We start from the raw sequence: 13755 nt of genomic DNA, 5'->3' as shown, positions 1-13755 counted from the left end.
TGAGATAAAAATATGTAAAACAATTATTATTAAAAAAATCATAAATAATATAAATAAAAATAAAATTATGTATCTATATATACAATTAATAAAATAAATTCAAAATATAATAAACAATGAAAATAACTTTGAATTAATAGATGTGAGCAAATGTGTTTAATTTAAATTAAAATTTCCCAATCAAAGTAATAATAATGAAGCAGAACCTTAGGTACATTGAACTTGACAGAGAAAGTATTTGAGAGATCAGAGACCCCACCGGGTGCTTTCGCCACGTTACTTGACGAATGAAGGTAAACTCTATTTAAACGTGGGTATTGACTAAATCAATTCTTTTGTGAGGACGAGAGATGTACACCCTTGCTATAAATCTGTTAATTTATTAGAGATGTACAAAACGTTGTTATATTTCTTATATATATATATATATAATTTTGAATTATTATGAAAATATAAAAAGAAATTAAATATATCATTCATTAAACTTTTAATTTTAAATGAATGAAAAATGAAAAAATAATAAAAAAAAGATGATTGAAAAATTAATTAACATCTAATCTATAAATTTTACAAACATAAAACTATTAAAATTATAATTGCATAGTAAATAAAAGTTTATAGATTAAATCATTATAAATACAAAAGTATATGTGAAATATAATTCACTAAAAGATTAGATTAAACCATTATAAACCCAAACATATATGTGAAACCTATTTCACTAAAAAATTATAAATCAAAATACTTAAAACTTAAATTGTGCATATCATATATTTACGAGTGATTAATTGATATGAGATCATCAATTTAAACCATCAAACTTCTTGTTGTATAAATTACATCAAAACCTATTATCAAAATTTATATAATTAAATCTATTATCAAAGTTTATACAGTAAAACCTATTATCAATACATAGACTAAAATAACTTCACACAAGAACAGCTAAAATCGCTTGTAATCATAACTACCACCAATTACAACGCTTCTGAACAAACTAGGACCTTAGACTAAAGCTATATGCTCAAAGTGATTGAGGACTCGAAAGTAATCCGAACTTAGACATCAAAAATATTGAGGTCCACATTTTCATGGAAAAAAATGGACTTCTGTTATGCAACTGGGACCTGAAACTGGCTACTGTTTTGCGAGTATGGAATCACTTGATATGGAAAGATATTGACCGCAGCTATCGCTGTCGCCGTCCTCGTTCTGATCTACTAGTACCCCTAGAGTCCTCGAAATTTGTGACGCTGGAACCTCCATCGTGCCTTCCAAGATCTTCACCACTTCACTCATGCTCGGCCTCTCATTGTCGTCGTCTTGAATGCACAGCCCTCCCACCACAGCGGCTCTTCTCACCTCTTTCATATCCGCTTCACTTGCTATCCTTGCATCTACAAGGTCTATTATGTTTCCCTTCTGAATTTGAGATGAAGCCCACATAGGAAAGTAGAATCTGCTCTCCTCAACCTTCAAGTCCAGATTTCTACGACCAGATATAATTTCCAGCAGCGTCATACCAAAACTGTAAACGTCCACCTTGGGAGTGATAGGGAGTCCGGAGATCCACTCTGGAGCCAAGTACCCTGGAGTTCCTCTCATGGTTGTCTGCACGCGGCTGAAATCTCTACCCACCAGCTTTGCTAGCCCAAAATCTGCCAGCCTTGGGCTGAAGTCACTGTCGAGGAGAATGTTTTCAGGCTTGATATCGCAGTGAATAATGCGATCCCTGCATTCCTCATGGAGATAACGTAATCCTCGTGCAGTTCCCAGTGCGATCTGAAACCGCGTCTTCCAGTCCAACACCTTCCCTGCGTCTTCCGGCTTAGAGAAGAGGAAGGAATTTAGAGAGCCGTTGGGCATGTAGGCATACACCAGTAACCTTTTTGAACGTTCTACGCAGAATCCCCACAGCCTGATCAAATTCACATGCTGTATTCTGCCAGTGGTCACTATTTCCGCACGGAATTGTTTTTCAGCTGCTTGTGTGGAACCCTTTAATCTCTTAACTGCAATGGCCGTGTTGTCGGGCAGAGTGCCTTTGAACACAGAGCCGAATGCTCCACTACCGAGCTTATGCTTGAAATTCTTAGTTGCAATTCGCAGCTCTTTGTAACTGAACTTTTTGAGCGATATCGGCACCTCCTCTTCCATTTCTGTCCTCCACAATCTCCGATGTTTCCACATAGTAAATGCGGCCAACAGGACAGCTGAAACAGCAGCAAAAGCTGCGGCTACAGACACTAAAATACTTAGTGCAGGGGCTTTAATCCTTCGCTCTGATCTCGAGTGCCCCAACTCAGAAGCAGCGAGCCTAATGAAGACGGATTGGCCCTCGGATGAAACGCGCATTCCGAATAAATCCCCAAACCACAGTCTACAGACGGGTGGATCAGAAATAAGGAAAGCGAACCCTGTGCAGGAGCAATTGTTGAGACAAGCAGTCCGGCAGCCTCGCTGTGTTGCCTCGTCGTTGTATAAGACAGCTTCTTTTTCGGACAAGGATTGGTTCTTGGCTTCCAAAAAGCCATCCGTTGTACCTCCTGTGACAGAACATTGGAGGGGTCTTCGCCGAGCACACCCGCTTGACCACCAGCTTTGAGATGGGTGCTTGGGTGTGAAGCCCTGCACACAACTGCACACATCATTCGCATTGCACAATCCATACGCCCCGCAGATTTCATATTCGCTGCATTGACCTCGGTGTGTCGACCACCTCAGACTCCATCTATGATCATCCATCCAGAAGTAGAGTTGTAATTCGCCGTTCTCATTTAAGAATAACCGCCCCGTGAGAGTATGATCTATCGGGTTTATGCTAAAATTAATGTATATTCTTGAAGAAGAAAGCTTCACACAGGACACTTCAAACTTCTTCTGACCTTCCAATTCGGGAACCTTAGTAAAATAATTGGCAGTGGATTCTCCACTAGATCTGTATTGAATGCTGTTGTTATAGAACATCATCGTCTGCGTCTTTCCTGGAGACACGTCCATTCCGAAAGAGAAGAGCCCAGGTGCAGGATCCACCGAACTCTTCCAAGAAGTAAGCTTCATGCCTTTCCACATCTTCATGCCAGGCAACCACGTATCTGTCGGATGCGCGAAACTCTCCCAAACAATCGCAGACTTGTTGTGGGCGTCCGGCACAATGAAATTACCAGAGTCCCTTAATACGGCTCGTGACCCTTTCAGGCCAATATCAGTCGACCAAACTGACCGGCCTTTTCTATCAAACAATCTGAGATGACCGTCTCTGGAAAATTTAAGAATGCCGGGCATGTTTCTGACAGGATTTTCTCTGTTAGCCACCCAAACTATGGCCTTTTGAGAGACTGGTGCATACCAGATGCCAACATACCCATTATTGGTTCCTCTGGGACTGAATAATCCCAATGCAAACGTGCCATTTCTTGACTTTAGGATCTGATTTCCAGCGAGCGAAGCCCCCAATCGAAGCGTATCTCCAACATCCAAAGTCACAGCACTGCAATTACGCAGTGCAATACTCATAGTAAGTGCTAGGATCAAATACTTAATCGTCATTGAAGTCTAGTGCGTAAATGGTCCGATCTTTCTGGTTTATTTTTTGAAGTTAAATAGAAAACAAAGCCACTGAGTATTGCAATTACTATGAAAGATCAAGTGTCAGAGTACTCGAAGCAGACAAATTTCTATATTGATTCCAAAAACGTGTCTCAGAACGGTACAAAATAGCGATTGGCATGGCGCTTATAGAATAAAAAATAAATATATAGTATATTTTTTATGACAAAAAAAGAAGTATAATAGTATTTCATGAAAAACTTTAATAATATGTATTTAAAAATAAAAATGTTTAAAATTAATTTGTAAATATTTTTAAGTTATTTTAAAATTATGAATGAAAATTGAAAAATACAATAAAATTTTAATTTATTTTTTAAAAATTTATTAATGTTAGAGGTGTTTTAGAAGGAGGGCAAAAGGTGAAGTGAAAAGAAAAAAAAATTTGTCTTTTATTTTAAATTTGACAAACATTCATATTATTTTAAATTTGACAAACATTCATATTTCATATAAAGATTTAATAATTAATTTAATATTTCTTTTAGAGACATAAGATTTTCACAATCTATAATGACATAAAAATTGTGTTGTGCTTCTAGATATCATTAGTATCGTTTGTTTGCATCAACGTTTCAGATCACACTCTATGATCCATCATTAGGATCAGAGGGGTGTGAAAAGAAAAAATCAACACATAAAATTTGCCTATATATAAAATAGTTTTCAAAATGAAATTAAATAATTCTAATATAATGAAATATTTCCATATGCACATAATATTTGTCAAATAACCATACATAAAAATAAAAATAAACACCCATCAATATTATCCACTTTTCCATCATTTAAATAAATTTCTAATCAAATAATTGAAATTTTGAAAAATTGAAGAAGAATAAGTATAATAAAGATTTATACCTTAAATAATTAAACAATTAATCAACTCAAAATATAAAAATTTCAAATTAAACTATGATTTTTAAACAGAAATATAAACACTACTTATTATTTCAAAACTAAATAATTAAAAAAAAAGAGAGAATAGAAATTAAAAATATTAAAAATAATCTATTATTTAATAATTAATATATAATTTACTAAAATTAATTTCAAAATAATGAATTGTAGAGTTATAAAAAATGAAACTAAAACCCGTACAAAAATTAAAAAAGATATTAACATTATAAATAAAATAATTTCAAAACATAATAATATATATTTTAAACAAATAAAATAATGTTAAATTGATGGTTGTGACTCGTGAGCAGACGTGTTTAATTTAAATTAAAATTTTCCAATCAAAAGAATAATTTCCATAAAAAGTATAGACATTTTTCTGAAGGCAGCGCATTTACCGTCTCACGACCTTAGGTACACTGAACAAACAAAAAAATTGACAGATGAGAGACCCCACCCGGTGCTTTCGCCTCCTACGCGTTTCTTTAAGTAGTCTTGACCACTGAAGCTAAAGTTTTCGTAAACGTGTGTATTGAATTAGTCTAAATCTTTTGTGCGGACGAGAGATACACACATTACACTAGATTTATCTCTCAAGGACCACGTTATTAAAAACAATTACTATAATCAAACATTTGTTAGATACATTATTTTTAATAACAGTTTTTAATTAGATGTAAAACGTACATATTTTAAATTTTCATATAGAAACAAAAGACATAATTTTTATTTTATAGAGTAGTAAATAAATAATTTGAACTAAAAAAAAAAGTTTTAAATTATTAGAAATAAATTATATTAGGTGTAAACTTTTTAATTTGGTATTTGCCTCCATCTTAATCAGAATATATCTAGATTAAAAATATTTTTGTTGGTAGAATTTGAAAGTTCCTATTATGAAAGGATAAGTATCTCAATGGTGGAAAGTCTCACAAGAAAGTTCTAAGCTTTGATGTCATGGTATCCAATGTTCTCATTAATGTCCCTGTAATTCATTGTTAAAAAAAGCCCTTAATATATATATATATATATATATATATATATATATATATATATAGCATACTTATTTTAGAAAAATATAGACAAAATAAGTCCACGATGTCATATTTGTTCATTGTTCATATTAAGAAATTATTATATTATCATACCTTTGCTCATTGGTGTGCCCTAAATCCTTTGCTCTTTTACATCAATCTTTTCTTTATGATGTATTTTGCCCTAATTTTATGTTATTTTGTTGTTCACTCTGTACGGGCTGGGCCTTCTCTATCTGTGAGGGACACGTCTATTCTGGCTCCAAAACGACAGTACAGATTGACACGCGTGTTAGTCGCGCGTTTTACATCATCGATTTTGCAATTAACGACTGCGATTGACTAATCTGTCGCTAACATGTTGTACGAAAGATCTATTTTAGAACCAAAATAGACACAACCATCGATGAGTGTGTTTACCTTTTGCGTTGCTTTTGCTCTCATTCCTTTATCCTGCAGCCTCTATTGGGTGTTCACAATCCCGCGTGGGATAAATTCTTTATTCCTCACCCCTGGTTTATGCTCAGCCCGTGGGTTACGTGAGACCCTTCATTTCCTGTGCGGGGTAAGATCAGAATGACTTCTCCTTGAAATTCTTATCCCGCGCTATGCTCGGTCGCTCCTTCATCTTGTGCGGGATAAGGATGCTGCTCCCATCCATGCCCTAAACCTTATCCCGCAGGTGCTTTTACGTTGATGACATCCTATGGGGGATAAGAAGAAAACATCACTTCATCTTCCTTTAGTGGGCCCACTTGGTCTTTTAAATAAGAAATGACATACGGGAAACTTTGGATCACAATTAAAGTTAATTCAAATATTTTTCATTTTTCTGTTTAGTGCTATTTTAGGAGTAGAGCCCACTTAACAATCATGTGTTCTCTTGTTGAAGAAGGTTTTTCAATAATTTTCAGTGTTCCACGGGCGTTGGGGACGGGGGGATGGGGGGAACGCGTTTCCGGGACGGGGGGACCAAGGGCCTAAATTTGGGGACGGCGGGGGGACGGCGGCGGGGGGGGGGTGGCGGGGTGGTGGTGCTCATATACTTGTACATATACATATAGTACTTGAAAAACTAGTTTTGAAAAGATGTATACAGTATTACAGTGTAAGAATTACATTTCAAATGAGACTATAGGAAATTTGAAATACTAAATCTAAATACCAAGATTTCTAAGTTGTGTTGTTATATGGAGCCTAATCAAACTCGGAGGTTAGATTTTCCCTACTTCTATCGGTGCGGTTTCCCCCTATATTTTTCAACGGGGGTTTGGGGGCAGCGCCCCCAAGTTGGGGTCAAGGGGCATCGCCCCTTGCGGGGTCAAGGGGCAGCGCCCCTTGCGCGTTCCCTGTCGCGATACAGGGCAGGGTTGAGGGGCAGCGCCCCGCGAGGCCAAAAATACTTTTATTATTTTCTAAAGGCGTCGGGTGTTATTTTTCTATTGGCCCATGTCCAATTAGAGTTACCCCTTAACCCTCAAAAAACTTAAAAACTCTCTTTTTTTTTAAATTTTAATTTTAAACATTGCATATAAGTGGGGGCGACAGGAGACGTCTGGGCGTCTCCCCGTCCTTGGAGAGACGTCTGCACGTCTCTTGAAGGATGGGGAGACGCCCAACTGTCTCCCAAGGAGATGTGGAGGCGTCTCCATGTCTCTTTGGGAGATGCCCAAACGTCTCCCAAGGAGACCTCTCCACGTCTCCACGTCTCCCTGGGAGACGCGGGGACGCATGGACATCTCTGCGTCCCGGCGGCGCTTGGATGGCGGTGGCGGGATGGCGGGGGACGTCGCGTCCCCGTCCCCCATCCCCGAGACGTTTCTGACGGGGGGACGTGCCCAAAAAGTGGGGGGGACGCATCCCCGTGGAACACTGGTAATTTTCCATTTACCCCAGAAATGTAAATCACCAAATTGACACTAAACCCACTTAACAACCATGTGTTCTCTTGTTGAAGAAGGTTTTTCAATAATTTTCCATTTACCCCATAAATGTAAATCACCAAATTGACACTGAGCCCACTTAAGAACCATGTGCTCTCTTGTTGAAGAAGGTTTTTCAATAATTTTCCATTTACCCCGGAAATGTAAATCACCAAATTGACACTGAGCCCACTTAACAACCATGTGCTCTCTTGTTGAAGAAGGTTTTTCAATAATTTTCCATTTACCCCAGAAATATAAATCACCAAATTGACAATGAGCCCACTTAACAACCATGTGCTCTCTTGTTGAAGAAGGTTTTTCAATAATTTTCCATTTACCCCAGAAATGTAAATCACCAAATTGACACTGAAACATTTCTTTACTTTCCTGTGCATTTCAACTAAAATATAATATTATTTAAAATAATACGTATTTAACTATTTGAGCTCTAAAAGTCATACTGGCATCAACTGTAGTCGAGCCCCATAATGGGCTCGACTAAAAAAAATTGTTTCCATGCAATTGAACTAATCAAAATGCTCTGATATGTTGATTGGATGTGTCCGGGATCCGAGAAATTGAGTTCGGGATCACCAAATTTGACGTTTATTGCAACTTTGATCTTTGCTCAAAACACCTAAATAGCTCCAGAAACTAGCTTTAAAAACTAAGCAAAACATTTTATTAGAGCTTGAAACCTGTCACACTGAAAGACTCCAATACTGAGAATTTGAGGCATCTAATGGGTCGTCAATGCAACATCCAAGGCAAAAGTTATTAACTTGCAAAGTTGCCTACTCGGGGTTTTTGTGAAACTAGAACTGCTGAATTAACCTGAGTAGCCCTTAAAACCTGATTTGAAAAATATCAAATCACCACTTCAGGAAATGCCACTTGACACACTGGTAGATCAATATACCCTGAATGAGTGTGAAAGAGGGTTTGACCTGATTAGGTCACATGTGGAAATAATTAATCCTCAAAGTTGGCTCTTCTGAAAATCTGGACATTGCTGAAGCTAAAACCCTAAAAAAGTGCATTTGGAATGGGTCTCAAAAAATGATTAGATGATGAGATGGGTGGTTAAAATCTTGGAATCTGGTAGATAATTTTACTAAGAATCATGGGGTACAATTGATTTTAAGTTTAGGTCAACTAGGCTCAAAATATAAATTTTCAATTGGGCCTCAAACTGCTGCTTGACAATGTTCAATTTTAGAACTGAACTTTTTGCAAATGGAATTGACTTTGAAAACTTGGCAAATGGATTGATGGGACTTAGCTATTTTGTATGAGCTTCAAAAAATAGCAGAAAAACATGGGGAACTCTCTGTTTGACTTAAAAATCAACTAGCACAAAGATATGATGCCTCAAACAGGGCTACTTAGAAAAGTGGAATAACTGCAAATCAACAACCCTAACTTTAGGACCTCCGAAGGAGACTTCAGAAATGCATCATAACTGATCTAGGGAAGTTGCAAACAGGCTATGGCATCTCTACAAGGTATATAACCATCCCTCAAAGGGATTTCTCTACAAGGTATATATGAGCTCACCAAATGAGCTACTCAAGCTTGCTTAACAAGGCAATTCTGAATGCAATCTACAAAATTTCGAGTAGGGATCTTCAAAATTAAACAAAAAATTTAAATTCCCAACATGGAATAAGGGCTTTCACCTCAAACTTCTCTCACATAGAAGAATGCATTAACAAGGGCTTGCACCTCAAACTTCTCTTGTAGAGAAGAGTACATTAATAAGGGCTTGCACCTCAAACTTCTCTCACAGAGAAGAATGCATTAACCAAATGATGATGTTTTGACTCCCTCTAAACTTGATATCAACCTTCTGACCTCCTCGTCCAAGGTTGCCTCTGATGAAATGCCAAGCTCCCTCTAAAGCTGAAATGTTAGGCTCCCTTTGAATGTTAATTCTTCCTCTCCAAAGAAATGTTTCCAGCCACCAACTCAGTTTCATGGCAGCAATTATCAAGGTCTTCCTTCCTTGAATGCAATTTCTTGTGCTTCTTGGTCCGTCATTTCTTTATCTTGAAATATCGCCTCTCATTCTCCAGCATTTGGTTCTCGGTATCAAGAAATCGAGCTCTCCTTATACGCTCTTCCATGGTCATTGAAGATGGCTCATCCTCGGCTTTAAACATGCTATCCTCTATCATGTTGAGTATGTTAACTCATTACAAATGAAGCAAGTGTGCACAACAAAATAGCTCTTCACTTCAAAGTTGCTGACTTCACTCAATATTCTTCACAGCATTCCTCATTCTATACTCATATAATTTTCCAAAATTTGAATGACCTTTCTCATTAAAATCGCATGAAATGGAACTCAATTTCATCGAAATAAAGTCGCAGTCTTTCACCAATTGCTATGAATTATATGATTTGAATTTACTGGGGAAATCAAAACACAATTCGCTTATCTTAAAATCAAAATTGGTACAATTCATTGATGTCAATCTCACAAACTTACCATTGAAAGCTACCTTAATCTTTTATCAATTTTGATATGTGTGAAGACGAATTCGATAAGAGAACTGGATGATCAAAATTGTTGATCATTAGTTGGAAATTGTTGTCCCTAGATGCAGTCGTTGTGTATGAAGAATGATACTCTCAAAATTGCTAAACAACATTCACTCTATTTAGTATTGAAGTTGCGAGATTTGCAATATGAATTGCTAACAAAGAATACCAAAAAAAATCATTGTCTTTGTGAGATTCTCCTTCATCATAATTAGATCACTTCAATAATCATTTCGTTGATGATGTAAAACAGGGAGTTGATTATGTGCTCGAGTTGAACCCATCTTATCACTAAAGATCAGGCACAGGAAAGAATATAGCTCTGATACCATGTTATTTGTTGTGCTCATTTAACCACAGGAAATGACTTAGATCATTGTTGTCCTCCCAACCATAGACAATAAATGGTTAAATTGTCTCCCTCAAGCACTTCTCTTTTAAGCTAATGCTACAGCTAGGCTCACGTGGATATTATTTTGTTGATTGTATGTAAAATGTCTATGCCAATGAGGGAAGACAAGGTATCCATATATATCCACCAATAGATGCTACTCTCCACAAGGGCTCCCTTCAAGGAGACACGACTTCAATAAAGCACCTTATACCTTTAATATGGGTTGGTGAACTTTTTCCAAAAGTCAGTGGTGTCAGAGCACCTAGGCTAAAGGAGGTAAAAGGTTCTATTATGAAAAATGCCATTGATATTTGAGCTTTAAAGGTCATTTGAATGCATTTGAATGTATTTTGAATGAATGTGTAAGGCTACATGAGCCACTTGTATCAGGTTGTTCAAAATGTCTATTAAAGTCCTAACAGGGTCACTCAAGTCAACATTGGTTTATATGGTCAAATTGTGCCAAATAACCCATGAGAGGGTAAATATGATGTAATATGTTTTGATTGGTCCCTTTTTAAGTGTCAAGAATGTGTATGCAAAGGTTTGAGATCATTTGTATTAACATGCAAAAGTTGTCAAGTAGGCATAAAAGTTGTCCTTACATCAAAAAGTTGAAAAACCAATGTAAAGGGGGGTATGTGTTCGGTTGTAACTGTCAAAGAAGAGAACAAAAGGTTTATAAACCATTAAATGGTCGATTTTGAGGGTGTGGAAAAGTTGGAGGAAGATTGGGAATTGTTTGGTCAGACACACCTCTGACTGTCACCATAGACTCTGCAGAAATGGTGGACAGTCAAGTGTTTTATTTCATTTGGGATTAAATACTTGATGTAGTGAGGATTTTTTTTTGGAATGGAGAATGACATCCATCAATATGCATTTGTATTTTATTTAAATGGTAGTTAAATGAAATGTATTGTTGTTTCGTGTTCAATGTTCTTGACAACCTCTGGAATAATCACGTTTTTCTGTTTATGGGTATTTTTCTATATGAGAACGGATTGAATGATCATTGTAACCTTTTTAGAAATTATGTTGGGTGAGTTAACTTTGTTTTGAATCAAGTTTGAGAAAATTCTATGATGTATGGGAAGAGATCCACATGATTTTTAGAAAATTGTCATAAACCCTCATTAATAAAGTTAGTCACAAGGGTTTGTTGATATCTCACAATTTAACCATCCAAGAATTTTAATATTCTAGATTTTAGAAGTGTATTGAATTTAATTCAACATGGTTTTGTTTTGGAATCAAATGGTTTGGTATTTGGTTATCTATTTGATTCCCTAGGTGGACTGGGCATGCACATTTCTTGTTTTTTCTCCAACAATCACAACGGTCTTGTTGCAAAGGGCATTGTGTATGGTGAAAATGGATAACAACAATAACAATATTGAAAGGCTAAATGAATCCAACCACAAAACCCTAGCCTAACAACAACAAAGATCCACCATAACATATGAAGATTACCTAAGACAATGCAAATCAAATGAAATCACAAAGATTATACCATCACATGTCCAATAGGGTTTTGATCTCCATTCTTCCTATCTCCATTGATCTTGCTTGATATATTTGCTCTCAGATTTCTATATGCACAAGAGCTCAACAAAGAACGGAATGTGGTTGCAAGTAGGATCGTAGTGTAGCCAATTGATCAAGTTATTAGCTCATTAGGATCATTAGAATGCTTGATTAGGGTTTGATAATGAAGAAAGCATCTCCTTAAATAGAAGACACAATATGAAATGGAGGGATAAGATTGAGAGGTGTAAAAAGGAGGTCGGCTAGGATTAGAGGGTAGATAGAAGAAATAATAAAATAATGAGAGGGGTAGGTAGTGTATGAATTAAGAGATGAATGACATGTGTCATAGATAGAAAAGGTTAATGAATTAATTAAATAAATAAAAATTTATTTAATTAATAGAAGAAGTGGGATCAATTAAATAAATAAGATATTTATTTAATTTAGGAAAAGGATAATTTAAATAAATAAATGTATTTATTTAAATGAGAAATAAGGCTAGAAGAGGATAAATGAATTAATTAAATAAATAAAGATTTATTTAATTAATAGAAGAATTAGGCTTAGATAATTAAATAAATAAAATATTTATTTAATTAGACTGGACAATTTTAGGTGTCTACATTTTGCCCCTCTTTGAGACAATGCGGCTTGTCGCGTTGTTTCAAAGAAGATAAGATGAACTGATACAAAGTTTCCCCAGTATGGGAATGATATGCCCCCTCAAGAGATTGGATGAAAATGTCTGAAAAGAATTACAGACAATCTCTCGATAAGAAAGAAAGGCTAGAATGGATTGACCAGATAAAGTGACAGAGTCACGGGATGAAGAAGACTGACTCAGAAAATGAAGGCTAAGGCTAGGATAGGCTATAAGATAGACCACGGGCAAAAGACATCCTCATTGTCATCTACACCTTCACGAGAGCAAAGTGCAGAGCAAGAAAAGAGCAGCAGCAGTCAGCAGCGATGGCTTCCGTGCACAGATTCGACCGCGTTCGACGATTTCAGAGACCAGCAGAGGCAGGAGAGCCGGTAAGTACCACCAAACCTCCTCGTACTTTGACGCATTTTCTTTTGTCATTAATGCTTGTCGAATAGAGCAATAAATGTGCCTAGGAATAGTGTACGAAAAAGTGCAAAAACGTGAAATCGAGTCTACGTCGGTGCTAGGCGCGTTTGTGTCCTACAAGCGCGTCTGTGTTGGTGCCAGGCACGTCTGTGTCTGGAACCACGTTTGTGCCAAATGCGGGCTCGTCTACGTCCTTCAGGGGCGTTTATGTTGCAAAGTCGCGTTTGTGACAAATGTAGGCATGTTTATGTCAAACAGACGCGTCTGTGTTGTTTAGGTGCACTTGTGCAGTCAATAGGCACGTTTGTGAGGTAGAAACACGTTTATGTCTGAAAATGCAAGGTTTTGGTCTTCTAGGTCAAATCGGCAGTTCTGTGATGAACATACGCTGTCAATTGGATAAGCTGCTGAGAGGATACACTCAAGCAGGTCCTCTAGGAAGACTAGGATAGATCAAGGCACTTTGTGATGAACCAGGAGAACCAAGATAGAGTACTTTGTGATGAACAGGGAGTACCCAAAGTATGAGGAGCACTTTGTGATGAACAGGGAGTGCAAAATATGAGTAACACTTTGTGATGAACAGGGAATGTCACACACGTAGTACTTTGTGATGAAAAGGGAGCACTACTAGGATAGATAGCAACACTTTGTGATGAACAGTGAGTGTCACTAGGGTAAATAGCAATATGCATTTAGATAGCGAGTAGCGTTTTGTGATGAACAGTGAATGCCACCATGACTGAC

General features: G+C 36.8%; 1 protein-coding gene across 1 annotated transcript; it reads right to left on the bottom strand.

Annotated features, from left to right (window-relative positions):
* Positions 1-920: 920 nt before the first annotated feature.
* Positions 921-3623, bottom strand: LOC131076077 (G-type lectin S-receptor-like serine/threonine-protein kinase At2g19130). The gene has a single exon (XM_058013104.2). It carries the CDS (start codon positions 3547-3549, stop codon positions 1138-1140), a length of 2412 nt encoding a protein of 803 aa, XP_057869087.2. The 5' UTR covers positions 3550-3623; the 3' UTR covers positions 921-1137.
* Positions 3624-13755: the final 10132 nt, after the last annotated feature.

Source organism: Cryptomeria japonica, chromosome 10 (assembly GCF_030272615.1).
Source record: "Cryptomeria japonica chromosome 10, Sugi_1.0, whole genome shotgun sequence".
NCBI lineage: Eukaryota > Viridiplantae > Streptophyta > Pinopsida > Cupressales > Cupressaceae > Cryptomeria > Cryptomeria japonica.
Note: the sequence above shows the minus strand (reverse complement) of the source record. Positions and strands in the feature narration are given on the sequence as shown.